General features: G+C 45.3%; 1 protein-coding gene across 7 annotated transcripts in view; it reads right to left on the reverse strand.

The window, feature by feature from the left end:
- The window catches only part of GAB2 (GRB2 associated binding protein 2), a 92,684-nt gene that overhangs the window by 17,260 nt on the left and 53,819 nt on the right, over positions 1–21,605 (reverse strand). The window contains exon 2 of one of the 7 annotated variants that reach the window (XM_053935114.1): positions 17,248–17,357. The exons of the other annotated variants lie outside the window; for them this stretch is intronic. Within the exon in view, the coding sequence (XP_053791089.1) occupies positions 17,248–17,357 (110 nt within the window). The remainder of the gene's footprint in view (positions 1–17,247; positions 17,358–21,605) is intronic. 7 annotated transcript variants of the gene reach the window in all.

Consider the following 21,605-nt stretch of genomic DNA (forward strand, 5'->3'; position numbering starts at 1 on the left):
TAGATGAACATAATGACAGCAAAGACGAAAAATATTCTCATGTTTCCAAATTCTGTATTGATTTTGTGACCTCAAGAGAGTTGCTGCTATTTTCTGTGAATATAAAGGGATGCAGACCCAAGACGTGACTCTTAGTGCCCACTCCCCCTGCTCAAGGAGAAACAGACTTTAAAATATTAAATTAATTTCAATGGAGAATATCCCAGTGGTCAGGAATAATCACCCAGCTACTCCAGCCCTCTCATAAATGTGCTTCATTAATTCAAACCACAGATGAATTTTTACAGCCAAGCTGTAAATCCACATCAAAAAACAAAACAAAACAAAACAAAACAAAACAAACCCAAAAAAGCCAAAACAAAACCAAAACACCCAGAAAACCCACAAGTTGCAGAATATTTTGCAAATGCTGATCCATCTCTGGTTGCAGAAGACCACACAGAAGACCATCCATGCGCTCCTGACATGTGAAAACCACTTACTGTGGTTTGCAGAAGTCACACTTCATATAATAAGTGTGATTTACATTTATTTGGTGCTGATATAAAACACAGAAAAAACCCAAACCCCAACAAAAGGGGAAATCCACACATTTTCTAGCCACCACTAATTTTGGGATTGATCTCACGTTTCCCTGACATGATGCTCACCAGCTCTTCAAATTTGACTTCAGGCACCCATGCTCCAACACAAGGATGAGGGACTTTTTATAGATTACCAACCCCTTTTTTTCTATTCCTTCCCTCAAATTCCAGATCATAGCAGAAATTTTGCACGTGACTTCTTTATGCTACAGAGAAATGAATTCTCTACAAAGCGGCTATAGTGGCTTGGACAAGGAGAATCACACAGTGTGATTTTTCACCAACTCCTGAATCATGTCAAGATACAAAATCAATCTTGTCTGCTGCTCATTCACAGCTGCTACATTTTTTCCCTGGCGTTACTGCAAACTTCACCCAGTGCACAAAAAGTACATTAATAAAAGCCAAAGAGCCTGGCTTGACTGTGTTGTTTGGTTTGTGCTAAACACAGAAAGGATCGATATTTAACATTGACATTAATGGTGGGGGATGACAGCTTAAAACTCTGATTCTTGTCTTTTTTGCATGGGCATTAAAGATCCCCTGGGGCTCTTCATGGGAGTAAATGGCCATCTCAGTGTCCTCGGACAAAACAGTGTCTTGACCCTCATTCTTATTAAATATTTATCCCATAGCAGTGCAGAACGATCCCCATCAGAAAAGGAGTCTTGAGAGCTATGAAAATTCCAAATCGAGTGCTTTGAGATAACCAGGCTGAGAGATCCCAAACCCACAGTGCCATCAAAAACAGGGGTGCTACACTCTCACGAACCCCATCTTGCCACCTCCTGAATCACCACCACGAATTGCCCATGGCACTGTGCTTTGGCCAAGACTCTTTGGGCATGGTGAGGATGACAGGTTGGTGTTGTGCTCCCATCCCAGCATGAAGGTGACCTCTGGGGACAACTATGAACTGCACTGCATTGGGGTCCCTCCAATAGCTCTGAGCTGTCCTCTCACACTATCCCTGCAGGCTCTGCACTTGCCATTGCATCAAAATATCATGGCAAGGCAAAATACACCCAGGAGTTAGAAATAACACTGATTTAGTTGTGCTAACACAGCCTGGGGGAAGAGATGGGGCTGCACAGAGGAGACAATCCCCAGCAACACCCCAGGGCAGAGCAACTTCAGATCATAACACTTCAGGGAGCCCTGGCATTCTGCACTGCCAGGAAACCTTAATCTTTCCCCAAAAATCAGTCTGATTTGGGGAAACCAGAGAACGCAGTGCAAAAGATTAACTCATTGAAATTAAGATGAATTACTCCATGGTTACTCCAACCACATAAATGAAAATGGGGGATGAAGGGGGGCAGGAGGCAATGCCTGGTAAAAGCATGTCACTTCCCTGGGGAAAGCCGCTCTATTGGCATCCTCATCGATTTTCAAAATGAATTCCCAGCTTGCTTCCCACAGCGACCCGGCCACTGAGAGCATTAGTGGGAGCCAATTCAGGACTCATGTACTCCATTAGGTCTGTGAGATGAACTCCGTAATAGTAGGTGAGAGATGGATTGCTTTGCAGGGCTGGGAGGGTATTGCAAGGGCTGGGAAGATAAATCCTGTTAAAGGAGACTGCCAAGATTGGTCTGGATTTTTTATGTTGTGGGGTTTTTTGGCACTAGAATAAAGGACAGCTCATGTGTCGAGGTCACATGCTGACAGCGGGTCCTGCTGGAGGGCAGGAAAGGAGGCAAGAAACGAAATCATGGCAGAAAAATAGTATTTAAAGACTAGCAGACGCTAAGGGAAAAATCAGGACACTAGATCAAGTTAAATGCAGATAGATCCCCAGGAGGGTAAGGCATAGAGGATGAATACGAGACAGAGATCCCAAAGCCATTTCAACTTGCCATGCTGCAGCACCCAGCTACAAAGCAATGAGGACAAACACTCCTTTTCCACATCCATGCAGCATTCTTAGTGAATAATCTCCATGGGATGCCATCTGGATGCCTCCAGGCATCGGTCCCACCCGTATCATGACCAAAGATACTCAACTCAAGCTCTCCACAAGACAAAAAGAATCATGAATCTCAATCCCTCATGGTCATCATCCTTGGGGCCATGGATAAATTCAGGTCCCTCCCTCATTTAACAGCGTAGACCTAACCCTCTAATCCTTTGGCTTGATGTTGATATGTTGAGGGAATGTATCAAGTACAGCCAAGGAGGGATAAGATTCTGTGCAGTTCCTACTGCCATTCCCAGAGGGGACAGACTTAAAGTTATGTAGTGGGGCCATGTGGGAAGTGTCATCTTAAGCTCATGTTTCCTGGCCAGTTCTCCTCTGAGTTTGGGGAATTGGACTCTCACGGTTTGGAAAAGGCACTGCTGGACGCCCACAAGTTAAAATCCAATGTCAGCAGCATGATTTACACAAATACATCTTGCTGGGCTCAGGCTGCAGCTGTTGCACTGGTCCCTGCAAGAAGCAAGCAGCTCTGTGGGGACAAACCAGCACAGCCCTGCAAAACCCCATGATGTCAGTGGCCTTTGGCTGAAGGCTTGGAACTCACTAGTCCAGGTTAAATACACCTTTTTATCCACGTGTTACAGCAAAGTGGGGAAAAAAGCTAGGAAATCCATCCTCAAAACAAAAATCCACAACTGTGAGCACAGCCAGCAATGGGATGGACTAGGCTGGGTGCCAGGAATTTTTTATGAATGTTTTCAATCCCCCAAAGCGGTAATTCCCTCCTTGTTGACAGTTCTGAATTCCCTTGCTCAGAGCACTCAACTACTGCTGTGTGCACATAGCTTCACACAGTGTTCCTGGGCTTATCTGAGCAAAATAATAACTCAGCCTCCTTTGGAAATTGTTGCTCTGAATGTCCTTTTCCACTGGAGCCACAATATCAGCTTTCCCCACCTGAAGGCAGAGGCTGGGACTGCAGCTCCCTGTATCTTCACATGATGCTGTGGATAAATTCCTGTGCTCCTGTTGATTGCAGCAAAGGTGCCAGGCTTGCTTGGCATCCCTGAGGGGCACAAAACTCCCATGATCCCCAACACCAAACTGGCAAGGACTGGTCCAAGACCTCCACAAGAGCTCCTCAGATCTGCTCTGAACACAAAGTGCCTTGGACCACACTGCTGATTTTGTGCCAGTTAAAACTTGTGGCAAATGAGATTTTCTTTCTCAAGGGAATAGTAGAAACCTACTAGAAATAATCCCTAGGATGGCACAGAGCAGATCATGCTCATGCACCATCGTCTTCCTCACTCTTTGGAGCAGTTCCATCATTTATTAGCAAAAAAGAGGGGGAATCTTCTTCATGGGAAACTCCCTGCACCCCCACTTTTGTTGCCAGCTCTCTCCTCATGCACAAACACCAAGAAATAATTAAAACAAGACAAACAACCCTACCAAAACAAGCCATCCACATGCTTCTCCTGGCAGAAAGGGAACAAACAACATGTCCAGTGGATGAGTCAACACACCACAGTGCTGCCAAGAGGCCCTGGGATGCCATGAGGATGAGCATGGCACCCGAGGAAGGTTTATTTACTGAGCTTTCCCTATCGCCTCCAAGCTGGATGGCATTTGGAAAAGCTGTTGTGAGTCTGAGGATGCACTGGCAGATCACTAAAGGTTTTCCCCAGCAGGTTAATGGGACACAGCATCTGATATGGATAATTTCCCCTCTCCTTCAAAATGGAGAGCTGTGTGCATGGACACAGGCACCCCAGTTCTTATCACTGCCTGAATTTTGGGTGCCAAGCAGGGGCAGTTGAGCTTCCCAAAAGTGAGGGCAGGGCACAGCTTCATCCCTGACTGCAGAAGAGCTGAAGAGTAGAGAGACAACAGTGACATAGGGCTTTTGAGCTTTTCCTTTCCAGTTTCTGATGCTCATTTCCATTTGCTTTGGGAAACTGGTCAGGACAGTCTGGCCAAGGGAAAGGAGGAGCATCACCCCTTTACAGATAAGGGTCTGCTGCACAGCGGGCTGAGGGCATGGTTTCAGTTATACAATTTCACTGATCTAAATGATGAAACTTAGCCTATGCTAGTTTCCTTATGTTTTCTCTATAGAGAACAGTGAAATTTCCCAATTATTTAAGCATTTGACACAGGATAGGGACAATTACCCAATAAAGAGTTATGGGAGTGACAGTGAGAAAAAGATGACAATAAATAAACAGCCTTTCTCCATTAGTATCAGTGCTGTGCTTGCATTTGTATGAAACAACTGAAAAATACTGGCAAAGTGAGAGCATTTTCTTTGGAGAAGCAAGGGAAATGGGGGGAAAAATCACTGGAGAGAGAGTGATTGAGAAGAGAGGGAAAGGAACCAAGTCCTGACCTCAAATCATTATATATCTCACTTATTTTAATAGTAATCAATTATTTGAAGGACAAAGGGGCAGAAGGGAGAGAGACTGAAACAGAAACAATGCAATGCTTCCCCCTGGAGAACACAGGTTTGGTTCTGCAAGATAAGGCTGTGCCCCAAGTCCCATCCCTACCCTGAGAAATACCCCTTGGTGACAGCAACCCATCTCTGTTTCATATCAACATGTCCTGGACATGGCAGTTACCATCCAAAGAGCAAATCTGCCACTTGATGGTGGAGCTCAATACTCATGTCAATACTTGGAAGTCTAACATTTGGCCAGACTGGGATGTGTGGTGTGCACCTATTTATTTTTGTTATAAGGGTTTCAGTGCTTCAAGATAAAAGCAGATGAAGGTGGATGCTCACAAATGTGGCTTATGTGTGCCCTTGAGCATCCCACATGGGACACCCTCGTCTGAGAGTCCTGGAGTGGGACAATGACCCACAGCTAGGGATGAAGGACAGTCCCAGAGTGGCAGCACAGGCTGGGCTGAGCCTCGCTTGCTGCATGGAACTAACCTCATCCTGCTCTGCTTCATGGATCATCATTTCTGATATTACAAAACCAATCTGTTCAGGGGATGCAAAACCCATCTGATTAAATGGTATAAAGAAAGGGCTGGAACAGAGGAAAAGGGCAAAGATGATGTGGTGCAACTGTAAAAACCACAAAGTGGTCTCAAGGTGGGTATTCTTGCCTTTGTCAGGGTAAGTATATAAGGTGACAAAACCGAGGCAATGGGGATGTGTAGAATTAGCTGCTTTCTGTCTGTGAGTGGCACATGTGATTCTGGCAGATGACAGGGGCATCCTTAGCAAGTCTGTCTGCAGGTACAAACAGTCTGTGGAGGCCAATGCTGCAGGAGAGGGTTGAAGCTGTTGAAAATGAAGAGCTATAGAAAGAGATGACATGTTTATATGAGAAATGGTTTTGGTTTTTTTTTTTTTGTTTTTTTTTTTTTTCCCAAAGGCAGACTCATGATGGCTCAGGATCAAACCAGCTCTCTTACTGTGTGACATGAAGCTCTGGCATCCTGTTTCAGATGATTGCACTGGATATTATTATTGGTTATTAAAATTGGTTATTACTATTTATGATGATGATGATGACTAATGATTTTGGCACCTCTTAACCCAGTTTTCCCTTGGAAATCACTCTAGAGCAGTCTCACCCAAGCACTGCAGTCCAATATGTCATAAAAAAGTCCAAAAGCTGATGCACCACTGACTTCTGCTAGCCCAGGAAAAACTTGCTTTTAGGTCCTGAACAAATTTTTCCTCATCCTTTTATCATTCACTGCAAGCAGTATGTGGGAACCTCTCTTTGCCTGAGCAAACATGAGTGCACGCCTCACTTAGCAGGGGTGGAGGAGAAAGAATGAATCCTGGTCTAATCCCTGACAGGGCTTCTTAACAGCTCACTTTAAATTTTATAGCCCTTTTTATAGACAGTGGGAGCGGAGGTCTTTAATGTTCCAGGATAGCAGAGAAAAACTTTCACTAGGAGAAAATGTGAACCCATTTTACTTATGCATGATTTAGGACCATTTCTATTCAAGGCAGCGCACAAGAGGCCCAAATATTTGCACTTTGTATTATAGAAGAACTGCCATTCCCGGCTCTTTACAAAAGTAATTTATTTCGATCTCACCTTACCTTGAGGGAAGAAACATTATAACTCCCAGTTTGTCAGGGAGTCAATAAAACACCAACATTGTTATGGGTCTGCTTTATCCTTGTTCAGCAAGCCAAAGCTTGGGAAAAAAAAAGAACCCCCAAATTTCTCCTCTCAGAGTTCCCTTCTTTATGGGTGCATTTGCACTCCTGCATACGACCTAACTGAAGGAGTTTGACTCTGTTTTTCTCTTGTCTATATAAGATTAATGTTATTTTTGCTCTGTGGGTGGTATTTTAGCTGATGAGTTAAAAGGGAGGTGGTAGCTGTGGTGCAGGGGTAAGGGGTAATGCTGAGGACAGGTGGCTGCAGAAGAGCTTCACATCTCTCACACAGCTTCAGGTGAGCCCATCATGCCCAGTCCTGCAAAATTCCAGAGAGGAGACAGAAGAAGTCATTAACCCTCATGGACACAATATTGTGTCCCTGAACCAGCCACAAAGCAGCCCAGAAGTCAATGCAAGCAAGAATCAGTCCAGCTCCAGAAAACATGCTTGTAGGGGTGTAGACTTGTTTGTTTTTGGGTTTTTTTTGGTTTTTTTTTTTGTTTGTTTTTTTTTTTTTTTTTTTTTTTTTTTTTTTTTTTTTTGTTTTGTTTTTGTTTTTGTTTTTTTTCTTTCTGGAAGTAAGCTTCCTTTTTTCATCTCTGCAACCTCTTCTTTCAAAACAAGCCTATCTGCAACAGTTTTCCATGTGTTTTTTTGTTTGTTTTTTTTTTTTTTTTTTTTTTTTTTTCATTTGGGGCATGGGCATACGCTGTCCACATACTGGGATCATCTGAAGAAATCCTGAAGGCAATGTCATTCGCAAGATATTAGAGGGCAAAACGCAAGAAGAAAAAATCTGTATAAGCAATGGGAGGATTGCACCTTGCCAGCTGCTCTCTTGATGGGTTCTGCAACACCAGCATTTCAGGAAAAATGCAGACAGCTCAAAAAGCCATCCAGGATTTTTCTGCCCATCATTAAAAACCCAAGTCCTGCCCATCAGACAGTCTACTAACAGTGCTCAGTGGAAGCAGAGAAAGAAAAGGTCCTTTCCAGCAAGCTATTCACATTGCCATGAGGTTAAAAATGCCTGTGACCCCCTCAAAGCTTTATGCATTCAGAAATCAGGAGTTCACATGCAGTAAAGGTCTTCCGTATCGGTTAAAGCCCAGAGGTTTTTCTCTTCCTCTTCTTTTAAGATGCAATGATGGCAAAAGGACTTGGAATTTATTCCCTGCACATCACCATAATCAAATAATATGCTAATACTATTAGCATGGGACCTTGCATGGCAAACGACTTAGATTCATATTCTCTTTCAAAATACTAGAGTTTCATTTAAATTGGTCTCCACAGCAACCAGAAATGAACTGGAATAACGTTGGATGGAAATTTTCATGTCTGAGTATGGCGGACAAGGAATTTTGCATCAGGGATTGAGGGGAAAGATATGAAAACAGCCTGATCCCACTGTGGTTGGTGAGCTTGTGCTGGTCAGTTCCTTCCCAAACAGTCAAGTGATGACAAATGTAAGGACAAAATTTACCTGCACATCCAGGAGGACCTCAAAGCATCCTGATGGAAAAAAGATGAGAAGACATGATGTGGCTCATGAAAAGGGATGCCTGAGAAGGTTTTCTTGGTCCTCCTCCCCACAGATGCTTTCTAAGTGGCCTCAGGGCAGACACATGTGACAACTGGTTTCATTGATGCTGAATCAGTTCTTGTCTGTTAAACTCAAACCTGGCTGTTTGCAAACTGGTCTGAGAGAGCCAAGCTTCTCATCATGGGCCACACTCCTGTATCTCAGGGTTGTACAAGCACAGACCAGGAAGAAAGTGTTTGTTACTGGCTTCCCTCTGTTCAACAGGAAATGCTGCTGCTTCCTTTATCTCAGCTGCTCACAATCTCTCCATGGTAAGCACTGTGTCCCATGAGGATCTAGGATGCAAAGGACCTGCAGCATTCTCTGACCTGTGCCCACCAGCTGATCACATGGTTCTGTTCCACTCCCCAAACCCATTTGAAAATGAGCTGAGCTTTGCAATGCCATGGCTGAAAAGCTACTGGTTAGAAATTAGCTCTAATTTCCCAGGAAAGTGTTTTCCCAGATGTTGTACTCATCTTCCCTGCACTTGTTTCACTCTGTGGTAACCATTACATCAGCAGACATGGTGTGATATTCATCCTGGCTGGGGCTTCTAGACACTCTCCTAATCATAAAATGAGTATTAGCAACGTGTCCCACAAAAATGTCTTTGAAAGCAATGTCAGAAAGTGGGAAGCATCTCGCTTGAGAATGGCTTAGAGTTCAGGCAATTAAAAGAAAACAACTCTGACCAGCCTTTTGATTCTGCTTGTAATTAGCTGGGTTCTGGTGGGTGTTAAAACATCTGTACTGGTTTGGCAGGGAGTGGGGAGTGCAGCCTCTGCCAAAGGCAAGAACTGGAGTGGGTTGAAAGCAGTGCAATACTTTGGAGTGGTATTTGCACTCAGAAACACAGGGCTGGCAGCTCCTCCCACAAGCGATTTTGTATTAGGGTCAGTTGCAGTAGTGTCCCTGTCCCCACCTTCCCCATCTGCCATGGCTTATGCCCTTGCAGGACCACCCCAAGAAAGAGGTGAGGGTGGCTAAAGGAGATGCACAGTGGGCTGGAGTCCTCAATCCCACTGGGCTTAACATTCTGATAGACTTTGGTCACCATCAGTTCAGCTCCTTCTTGTTTTTCTTTTCCCTGTGCATGAGTGTTTCCACCTGGACACCCTCCGTCTCCCCATCACATCTGGTCATGCACAAGCAAGTCTCTCCCCGCTGGATATTTCTGCACTGAGAATCAGAGCAAACTTCCAGCATGGATGTTGCTGTTTGAACCCTGTGCACTAAAGCATGGGCTGTTTTTTTTGTTATTTTTAACACATAGCAGCAGTAGAGCTGCATTCAGTGGAGCAATGGAGCATAATGTATAGCTTGGTCCTCAGGAGACTCAGGTAAGGGAGATTTATCCCAATCTCCTTCATGGTAACAGTTTTGGATTTTGGCATTCATTGCCTGACTCAGGTACAAAGCATCCACTGGCATCCAAAGACCAGAGCAAACCATCCCTGCTCTGATTCTTGCTCATGGGTTGGGAACCATCCCATGGGCTTACTCAGCATTTCCTCACCCTCCTCTTCCTTGCTCAAACCAGCTCACAGTGCGGTAGGCCCATTCATAAAAGCCAGAAGCACTAGATGACATTACGCCCCTTGCAGCTCACCCATCCGTGCACCCACCACAGCTGGAACCAGCATCCAGAGCAAAATCCACATCTTCTTGCCCAGTGCCTTGCCTGGTGCTTCATGCTTGGCTTAGAGCCAGCTGAAAATCTTCTGACATCCTCCAGCTGGAAAATGCCATTTAATCAAAATAGGAGCTTGCCAAGGGATCGTTTGAAGCCAGAAATTACAAGAAACCTTCAGAGGATAAAAGTGAATTTTAAGTAAAAGGGGAGAAGGTCAAGGTATTTCAATTCATTCTGATCAGAGCAGATCATTTTTGGGGGCAGATTGCCCCTCTTCGACTGAAAATCATCACCATGTGCTTTTAGATGAGAAAGTGCAAATCTTGTTTTTTCCTGAAATTCATTCAAATTCAGAATGAAAAGGTGTGAATCAAAATTGACACTGAAAGAGTATGAAAATGAATACCAGAGGGAGTGAAAACGAAGATGCTGAATTTTCACTGCCTTTTAAAGGGAGTTTGTTTTGGGCATGTCACCTGCTTCACTTGCTGCAAGAACAGCATTTCCCCAGATTGCTCTGACTCCATATAGGCAACTTCTGAGCACTCCTTCTTCCTCACAGGAATGGGATTTATTTAATTTTTGATTTTAATTACTTATGTGACACATGTCTGAACTTAGTGTATTTGGCTGCTGAGATAGATCTGGGTGAGATCCATCTTCATCCTTCATCTACGGGATGAAAAGTGGAATGGTGACATTAGACCCATTTTTCTCCAGAGATTCTGCGAAGAATTAGCCAGGATGTAATGGCTTTTGGCTACAACCACAGGAATGCAGAGACTACTGGGATTAGATCAGACTAGAAGCCAGCCTGCTCCAACCTCCCAACTCCAACTGCTCTGGAGACATCCGAGAACGTCACAGGGACCACTCATGCAGCAATGCACCCACAGGGAAAACCCATTTGTGTGGCAGCTCATCGCTCATAAACCTTATTAAAGCAAATATTTTAAATTATCTAATATGATCGAGGGCATCCTTGCAGTCATGGCAATACTAATTCTTTGAGCCACTTTATCTGTAAAACAAACCACTGCATCATACAGCTCTGGGAACACAAGGTTGGTCTTCCCTTCAGATGGCGCCATGAGACACCAGACCTGTAGCATGTCTTCTCATCACTGAGATGACAGCGAATCTTTTAGTGCACAAAGCTCTGTTTGCCCAAGACTTGGACAGCATGGATTTATCTCCATAAAAATGTTACTCGGGCAGAGGACAGGGTGGTCCTTCTAACATCACGCCAAAGAAACTCAAAGCATTTCCGAGCCTGTACTCTTGAGTTCTTCTTAGAGGTAGAAGAAATAGTGGAAGTGAGTTTCTGGAGCATAAGATAAAAAACAACAGGATCTCAGATGCTCAGAAGGAGTTATGTCAATGCCAAAGAAGAGATCTAATGGTATTTAAAAACTGTAATAAAGCTGTAAAAGCATGAATGAGCTTCAAATGAAAATCACAAGTCCACCCCCTTTTCTTAGAATCACAGGGATGAGGAAAATCCACAAGAGTCAATAAACTGAGATTGAGATACTTAAAAAAAAAAAGTAAAAAACAAAGTAAAGACTTAAGAGATACCACAGTGCTTCCTGGGAAAAACAGTCTTTGCTCATCAGGACTTTTTTTCAGACAAATCTCAAGAGAAGAAAGCAGCATTTTCATAGGATCATAGAATGCCTTGGGTTGGAAGGGATCTTAAAGACCACCTAATTCCAACTCTGTAACACGGGCAGGGACACCTTCTACTAGACCAGGTTGCTCAGAGCCTCATCCAACCTGGCCTTAAACACTGCCCCATCTGGGCATCTACAGTGTCTCTGGGAAACCTGTGCCTCACCACCCTCAAGTAAAGGGTTTCCTCATAACATCTAGTCTAACTCTCGCCTCTTTTAGTTTAAAACTGTTCCCCCTTGTCCTATCCCTATCTGCCCATGTAAAAAGTAACTCTCTCTTTTTTTTATCAGTTCCCTTTTTGTTTTCAGCTGGAAGACCATGTGTTGACCAGGCTTTGACCCTAACACTAATCATCAAAGCAACCATCAAGTAGCAGAAAGATAAATCACAGAATTTATGGATTTCAAGTGGGTATTTGAAAGACTTCATCATGACTCACTGGAGAGCAATATGAACCATCATGGCAAGCCAGCAAAAATAATTATCATCATAAAGGCTTTATATCAAGGTTTAGTCTGTGCAGAGCACATGCAGGCTTGAGGGGAGGGATTACACATATAGCAATGTCAAACAAGGTGGTGCTTGGCAGGGCAGGTGATGGGCAGAGATGAAGGTGAGGATGGAGCCACAGGCAGCCCACAGCCATTCAGTACACTTTTACAGGTGATGAAGTATTTGTGAGTGCCCAGACACCTGTCCAACACTTCAAAAAGAGGATTCATTGTCAGTTATGGAAAAAAAAAAAAAAAGGCAATTGTAATGAGTCACTCCACTCCAGCTTACTTTCAAAAGCAACAGCGCACAGGGACAGTTTGGCAGTGAAATGATGGAAGGTAATCGTACCAAAACTTGGCACAAGCAGCTGTGCTGGCCGGGATGGGATTAGGTCATGTGGAACTGAGAGAGCACATGATGAAATTTTTCAGGTGAAATGTTATTTTCCATTTTAATAAGCAGATATAAAGGGTGGCTATCAATCAAAGGTGCAAACCGGTCACATTCCTTGGCATGTGACAACAACCCAGTAAGTATGAAAGGAAGCTACATCCCCAGTAAGTGCTTGATATGAGGTTTAGGTTGGCTATTAGGAAAAGGTTTTTTACCCAGAGGAGTGCAGGGGCAGCTACAGCAGGTCAGGACTGTGTCCAGCCAGGTTTTGAGTATCTCCAAGGATGAAGACTCAGGTTGGTGGGTTTTGTTGGCTTTTTTGTGGGGCTGGGCTTCTTTTTTTTCACACAGCTTTAAGTATTTGCTTCATCCTCTGTGGCTTAAAGTGATTAGCATGGAAAAATGGCAAAGATGGTCCTTGGATATCTTGTGGAAACTGTAACTCCCTTCTGCGTCTGAATCCCACAGAGAAGCAGCTGATTGTAGGCAAGTGGGGAACAGAAGAGATACAGAACATCTAATTTTCCTGGACAGTCTCATTTTTAAACACGTTTTTCAGGAGCTGTGACCAAGCATACTTTTAAAGACCATTCCCAGCTTGGAGGGAACAGGCACCATTGCTGATGTGCCTCTGGCAGCAAATGGCTACAGGCAGGATAAAAGATGCACCAAACACATCTGTACTGTGCCCTAGTGATGAATCCTTTCAAGCAGAGGCTGCCTTTCTTCTCAGTGCTTGTGCAGCACCTGGCTTAGCAGAAGGTATGTTTCTTGGCTACATCTACACTGTGATGGAGCCTTAGAGATGTTCTCACCATCCTGGTGGGAGTTGGGATGTGGAAGGAGGGCATCCCTGGATCAGGTGTAAGCCCTGCAGCCCTAAGTAATTGCCAGTATTACAGCTCTGGTATTGTACCACAATAAATAAATCAAAAGTATGTTTGAGGAGTAGGCAGTAATTATAACTGAGGCATAGAAACCATCTAGGGAAGAAATGCCATCTTTACAGATAAAATCAGTAATAAATGCTACTGCATTCATAAATAAAAATCAGTCTGCAAACAAACCCTGACTGGTGTCATGGAAAGTTCACAGGAATCGACACCTTCATGTCTCCTTCCTGCTCCATGTGCCTTCACGTGGAGGCTTTAAAGGCTTTAGAAAGCTTTCCCTTTGCTCAGGCTTGGTTTTAATTGGAAATATAAAGCAATACAAACCAGCAAACAAACAGGCATTGTGGTTTGGGAAATGAGAGTCTAAATCTGTCCTGGCTTTTATCAGGTTTTACAAAGCAGTGCGCAGGGCATATAAAACCATGTCCCTCTCAAAGCTTTGGAGGGAACAATGGGAAATGTATGGAGGGAAGAAATGAGGAAATAGGTATCACATTGTGAAAAACTGCCAGAAAATTATCCTTTGCAATGGTGATTTTTTTCCCTTGTCCAGCCTGCTTGCACTTGCATTTTTGGGTTTTCTGTCCATTGCATTTCCCAGCCTGGTTCCTACGTATTGGGCATCACCTGCAGATGTGTGTCCTGCCCTGATGCCTGAGAAACTCTGCAGACACAGATTCGTGGCAGCCCCATAAATCCCAAAGTGCATGACTGGGGCACACAGGCTACAACAGTCCCAAGACCCCTCTGGGAAATATAAATGCAGGCGAATCTGACTATGACTTTCCTCTTAGTTGGCTGACACCCAAAAATGCCTCTCTCCTTCAGTTCTGCTCAAACAGTGTCACTTCACTCCAAGTCCATCAGCTGTTTTTGTTTCCAAGGGCTTTGCATGGTTTTGTTTTTTGATGCACTGCTGATACCGTCTGCCATGCTCATTTTTCCACGGTCAGTAAGTCACCCTAAAAATTCCTCTGTGCCCATTAAACTAACAGAGCTCATCTGACAGGGCTCGTAGCCATATAAGCCAATTACAAACCAAAGAATTATGTTAAATGGGTTTCTGATTCTGGGTGCCAGGCCAGGAGACAGCCCTGCCCAGGGCTGAGATGTGAACACAGCTTTTCAATCTCTGCTAGGAAACCTGTGCTGGAAAAGCTGGGCAATGCTTTTGAACTTCACATTTCTTCCTTCTCTCCCAGCTCAAATCCCAGCCTCAGTTCAGCTAAACCAGTGGGACTTTGGCCAGAAAAGGGCAAGATTTTCCCCAAAGGCCCCAGTCCTCCAGCTCTGTATTTATCTTCAGAAGAGGCCAGTTGGATACCCTTGAGCTGGGCGCCAGCTGGGAAACAGTCAAGAAGAGCTGGAGTACTTGGCTGTTTGTCCTTCTTGAAAGCTGAGCATAATTTTTTTTTTATTGCTGGTTGATGGTTTTATTATTTGCAGCGAGATAAGAGCATTTTTTGCCTATAAACCTTGTGCTCCCACAAACAGCTGCATCCTCTGCCAGTTCCCATCAGTGCTGGGTATGGCCAAAGGAGGCTCAACAAATGCTTGTCTTCCAATGGACTCTCTGAATGGCAGAGTTATGGGTTTGCAAAAACAAGGCTCACATATCTTCTGGATTTTTTTCAGTTACCTCTTCAAAATGTCTACAGTCACAATAAAAATAAGAAAATCCTAAACATTCCTAAATTTCCAAAACCCAAACTATGAAGAAAGTCTTGGTCTAAGCATTGCAAATGTCAGAAATTTTATTACATCAGATGTCCTGAAGCCAGAGGCTTGGTTTTCTAATCATGTAGGTACCTTAAGACCCTTTCCCTTGCTAAAATCTTCTGCATCCTTGCCTCAGTCCTTTTCTTGGCACTTATATGGGCAGGAAAACTTCCTCTTGGTATCAAGGACAGTGACCACCACAGCAGTGCAGTCTTGACTCTGGTCCTGCAATGTCTCTGGGAACCTAGCATGCTGCAGAGCAGAGTACAGCTAGAGGAATAAGGTATGGAAGATTAGCAGGGGTTGATTGTTGTCTGGTGTAAATGAAATTATGAAAATGAAATCATTGAAGATCCAGCTTAATTGCAAAGGCCTTGATAGCAATCCTGAGACAGGTGGGATGAGTTTTAGAAGAAAGTGGAGACCTGAGCTCATCAGTCCTACTTCCTTGGAGAACCAAGGGAAAGAAATGGCCACTTTCAGGGTGCAAATGATCAGCTTCATTCTAGACATATTTTTTCATTTTCTCCCAAGAAATGGACAGACTACAACCACCCAAACATGTCTCACTCTTAGTGGCACCAGTTCTTTCTCCAAACTGCCAGGGGAATCACAGCAAGGACACTCTGACCAGCTGGTAGAGACCAGCAAGGATCTCCCCGTTTCTGTCTTCTAGGAAGCAAATTCCAGGTCATTAGTGGTGCTCTGCTCTTCAGCAGACTCATCAGTACCACAGTTAGCTTATCTCCAGAGAGAAAGAGGAAAAAAGGGGGGAAAAGACAGCAGGCAGTTAACTGCTCTCAAGCTGCTCCTTTGTGCCAATACCACTCCATCTCCAGTATTGTTTACACAGAAATAAAAGCTGAACAGTGTCAGATCTTAAAATAACTTGCTGTTTGTGGAGCAGGAAAACCAGGGTCAGGGAAGTTTGGAACAAATTTAAAGTGGCAGGAAGGCTAAGGAATGAACTGTGACTTTGGCAAGAAGGTGCTTGCATGCACCTGAAGTTTAGCCATGAGCCTGGTGCAAAGTTTGGGCCACCAGGTCTCCCCTACCTATTCCAGAGAGGCTGGGTCAAACCTGGGGCCGAGATATGACATCTGCATTTGTCCTCCAGAGTAAACCTGCAGCCAGTGCTGTTTCCCTTGTTAGGAACACTCAGAACACGGAAGAAAAGTATGAGGGGGGTCTGATCCAAATGCCCTTGAGATGTGCAACCAGCAGATCTAGATGTGACATAGGTGTTTTAAAAGAAGGAGTTCCTTTACACGGAGTGCTGAAAGTATTGATGGGAACACTGAGGAAAAGGCTGCATCTGTATGTATGGTGGGACAGCAGGTCAGAGTACAGGGCTCAAGGCTCCACATTCCTGCCCCAACACAAGCTACCTCCCAGTCCCAAATGGGCAGCGGATATTAGGTCTTTTGGTAGGTGAACAAAGATAGGAAGGTGAGATATCTGGAGAGAATCCAACCAGATATGCCCTGTCCAGCCCATGGTCAAGCTCAACTCAAACATCCTCTTGTTCATTGCCTGCTGTACTGTCTGCCAGGAGACAGACTGGCCCCCATGTGAGCTGATATCCAAGTACAACTCATACCAGGGCTTAAAGATGCAGTCAAGACCAACTGACTTGTGGCAACAGAAGCTAATAAGTCAAGTGGTACAAGGGGGAATAAATTTAAACTGACAGGAGGCAGGTTTAAATTATATATTAGGAAGAAATTCTTTCCTGTGAGGGTGGTGAGGCACTGGCACATGTTGCACAGAGAAGTTGTGGATGCCTAATCCCTGGAAGTGTTCCAGCCCAGGTTGGATGGGGCTTTGAGCAACCTGGTGTAGTGGAAGGTGTCCCTGTCCATGGTGAGGGGTTGGAACTGGATGATCTTTAAGGTCACCTCCAACCCAAAGCATTCTATAATTCTACAAAGTTATGAGGGGACAAGGCTCCACAAGGGGCTGCCTGCTCTGTTGCCCTTAGGTGGCAGTGCTGCCTGCAGATCCCAAAACAACACACAGCAGGGCCTGGGTGCTGTCAGGGACACAAGGACACCCCAACATATCCCTCCTTGCCCCCATTTCTCATCCCACCTTCCTCAGCCTCTGCACACTCCCTGGCTGGTCTCTGGGCTTGTAACTCCTCCAGGGCACAAGTAGGGAAGGAAGGAGGCATATGCTAGGCACTATAGCAAGGCAGTACCTGGTCTTGTGTATTTCCCCTCTGCATTGGTTCTTCCTGGCCATGGAAGAGGCAGTGGTGGCAGGAATGCAGGAACTGTCACCTTGCACGTGCTCCCTGATGCCCTGCTCCTGCATGCAGAGATGGGGAACACTGGTGACTTGGGAGTGTTTGAGAGAGGTGGGTGGTGCATAATGTTCAAACTTGGGTTCACTCTAGTCTTGCAGCCCACAGCCTCTTCATTGTGTTTTGGGCAGCTCCTATTCTCCCAACAAGTCTTCAGGGGTATCTCTGTTGCTTTCTTCTCAGGTCCATCTTGAGTTCCCTTTGTTGGGCAAACACCCAGGCAAACCCGCCTACAAGGAATTGATGGGGCTGGAGGTATCACTGGCCTGTTGCTAGGACAAATATGTTTTTGGGAGAGAAGTGAGGAGTGTGCAAGAGCAGCAGATGGGCTCATAACACAGACTTGCAGGCAGCAGGCTGGGGGGCAACCAGCCTGTGGCCCATATAGGACCTCCAGCCAAAGCAAGTCAAGTGAGAGCAATAAATTTGCTGTCATGGGCTGGAATGGGGCAACTGGTGGAGGGTCTGGGGCAGAACCAAGCCAAAGACACCCAGGCATGTGAGGTGCAGTTCTCTCCAGTGTGAGCAGAAAGTGACTGGTATCCAGAGGCTGATCCACTAAATTGCTAGAATGAGCGTGTCTGAGTTGAAGGAGGAAGGAGAGAACATCTCCATTAAACTTTAATGCTCAGCCCTGACCCATGTTCAGCAAGACATTGCTGGGATTGTTCCCTGTCATGATGTAAAATACCAATGCCACGCCTTGAAGATGGAGTGGGGAGTTAGCCAGAACCCAGAACTGCCCTGGAGCAACTCCCTGACAGAAAGCAGAGAAATAAATAAAAGAAATTAAATCCCAGTTGGACCAAAAAAAAAAAAAGAAAAAAAAAAAAAAAAAAAAGAAAAAAAAAAGAAGGTAACATGCCTGGACTGGATGGGAGAGGCTACTGCTGCCAGACACAACTCATAAGGGCAGGAGCCCATGCCATCCTTTTCCCACGCCTTCCTCACCCTCTCCAAGTGGAGGGAGCTTTCAGCTCAGCACAAGGACATCTATTTACACACAAATATTCCCTTCCCTCGTTTCATGTCTGGGTTAAACCTCTAGCACAGGGCCATTAAAGATGTGCATGAATAAGCTTTTAAACTCCCACCCACGTTTGGTCAGCACCCACAAATCCAAGCCCCTGAAAGCCCCTTTTCCATGGAGGAGGTAGAAGAGGAGCTCCAGGGAGGTGCTGGGGGTGGCACAGTAAATTGACATAAAGTTAATAAAGTTATTGACTCCTTCAAAATAACTAATCCTTGCACAGGACTCCTGCAAGGACATGCTCACTGCATGGGCACACGCACTGGTTTGTGAGAAATTAAACTGCAGACTGTTGTACCTGCACCTCTGACATACGGGGGATGGGACAAGGAGGGGTTTTGGCTGAAGCATCAGCTTCAGAAAGGGTTAATGGCACATGAGATGTTTAGTGGGATTTGGTATTTTTTTAACTTCAACAAACAAAGCATATGAGAAAATCCAGTTCACAGCTGAGCCCTGGCTGCCTGCCCACTAGGGCAGGGAAAATGCTGATGGTTTGAAATACCCATGTGCTGGCCTTTCTCATGTAGCCTGTGGCCCAGGGTCCCTGGCTGGTCTCCCCTCATTGTATTTGGATCAGTCAAGGTGGCAGCAGTGCGAACTGCACTGTAAAGGCAGCACTGAGACGGGAGCAAATCTACTTTCCTTGAGCATGGTCAGCTTCCTCAGACACGCAGAGGAGCCGGGATCCTGTGAGGTTCTGCTTGTTCAAAAATCATAATTAGCTCTCAAAGTAAATAGGTGTTAACAGAAACAAAGAGCTTTGCCACAGTCTGGGTAAACACTTTAGAATCAATTTAATTTCCCTTCTCCTGGCAGATGTAATCATGCTGCTCTGCAATTATTTTCAGGTCGGGGCAGGGAACAAAGCCACTGGGGTGGCTTTGCTGAGCAGCTGCTCCTTGGGACAGCCGGCAGGACCCTCTGCTTCACTGACATTCAGGCCCCTGAGGCTGAAACGAGCTTCCTTCCGCTGAACCAGATGTATAATGCAGCTGGAGGCCAGCAAACCAGCAGTGAGCCATAGCATGACATTACACCGCCCTAAAGTCCAGCCTCCTTAATCCTGAGAGTCCTCCTGTCTAGACAGGACATGAAGGACTAATGTGAAAACCAAGTGGCAGAAAATTTACGCTCTCCCGTTGAGCTGCAAACGGAAAGAAGCATCAAAGGGTGTAAATCTGTTTGCCTTTTAACTGTTTTGTCTTTTGGGAGCATGGGCAGCACCTAAGCACAGTCTCCCACACTGGTGCAGAGGGCTTGCATTACTGCTTCCAGGTTGCCCATTTGCTTAGTAAATCATGCTAAAAGGCCCTTTTACCCTGCCTTTTCCCTACCATCACGGGGAGCTGGTGCAACAGGCTTTTACCCAAGCTGCCCCAAAAGCTAATGAGTTTGTCCTCCATCACCACTGGGTTATAAGCAAACTAGTGACTGGTGGCTGGGCCTCAGCTGATGTGGGGTGTCCCTTTGAGGAGGCAGTAATTCAGCATATGATGGCAACTGCAGTCAATGTGTTTGCCAGTGATGGAGTGTTCCCCTAGCTGGGATGTGAGTGCAGCCCGGCTGGGAACAGCCTGGCTGTGGAGCCAGACCCAGCAAGGCTTTTGGGCCAGTATAAAGCCGTCACACACCCAGGAACAAGTACAACCAGAAAAATGTGCACAGCGGCTTCCCTGGCAGTTCCTGATCTTGTTCCACCACGCTGCCTGTCTGCTGGGAGAAGGAGATTTAGTTAATTAATTGCTACAATTAGCATGGAGCTATTCCTGCTCATGATGGTTACCTTTCCCTCCCCCTTTTTGGTTCATCCAATTACCGACTCATTCATTCTCCAAGGCAGAGGCCACAACAAGGCACAGAGAAGCTTGAGGATGAGGGGAGGAAGGTCCAAGAACAAAATGCTAAGTGTCCCAAGCTCTGTTTCTACCCAGGAACTGTCTTAATCTCACACAAACTCTTGATCCTCTCCCATCCATCCACCCTTGACTTCAAGGAGGTGATGAAGAGGAAGCACAGCACAGCACAGCAGAGTTACAAACATTGCTATGACTGTTTCATTACTCCCTCCAGCTGACACCCCATGAGCTTATATATGCCAAGATGTACAAGATTTCCAACACCCATCATGCTCCAATGATCCCTCAGCTTCTTCACCCAGCCTCAGGCCATGGATTTTTCAAATGAACATTACCCACTTTGGGAAACTGATGATTTATTTGCCATTACTTAGCAGGGATGGTGAAGGAAAGGTGAGCATGGGGTCACCGCTTCAGCAAGGACCAAAGTGAAGCAGCAGCCCTGAATAATTCATGTTCCCTCTCTGCTGCAGCATCTGGACACATCTGCATTTGCCATTGCAGGCTTTTTCTTGGCTTACCCAGAAAATCAAACTTTGGCAGCTGGGTACTGTTTCAAGTGGGTACTTTCCCTACAGCATTAACGAGCTGTGATTCTGTTACAAATAGGGATTTTTGTTCCTCTTTTGCTGATGTCACTCCATGATTCTGTAGGGAATAGTGCTTGGATCTCTGCAGCCTGATGATCCCTGTGTGCCCTTTGGGACAGATGTACTTGCAAACGGGAGATTGTTTTTCCTTTTGCTGCCCAGATTTATATTTCACTGAAGTCCTGTATTGATCCTGCTGCTGCTAGGCTGAAAGCTCATTTTACTAAATGAGAAGAAAAGCAGTTCCCTCAGCTGAACGCACGCAAAATGGAAAATCCTGCAACGAAACATCTCTTAAAAAAGGGGCCTGAACAATTTTGCTGAACCTCGAGGGCTGCGCTGCTGACATTGGAACGGTATGTAATTTATTTAGCCTGACCTTTCCCTGAAAGACCTGGCTGGCAACGTTATCAAGGATCCTTTCTGCCACTTGTGCACCCATTGCCAAGGTGACATCCTGTTTCATGCGTCAGTCAGTGAAGATCACATCCGCGCTGCTGCGATGCTTTTGTTTGCTGTCCTGCCTGACAAGCTCTTGGCAGGGTTTCAACTCCTGCGGATGGCAGCTGCTCCACGAGGGACCAAAACAGATTCAAGCTGGATGTTATTATGGGGAGTTTCATGTAGACAGAGCAGAGGCCTGCAGTCCCCTGGATGAGACTGGACCATGGATGAGATGCTACCATGTATAATGGGATGGGCAGGTGACTGCAGAGCTGCACCCCAGACTCACTCCCCCATCCCATCTCACTCAGGATTTATGTGTGCCCTCGT

The sequence above is a fragment of the Vidua chalybeata genome, chromosome 2 (genome assembly GCF_026979565.1).
Source record: "Vidua chalybeata isolate OUT-0048 chromosome 2, bVidCha1 merged haplotype, whole genome shotgun sequence".
Classification (NCBI taxonomy): Eukaryota; Metazoa; Chordata; class Aves; order Passeriformes; family Viduidae; genus Vidua; species Vidua chalybeata.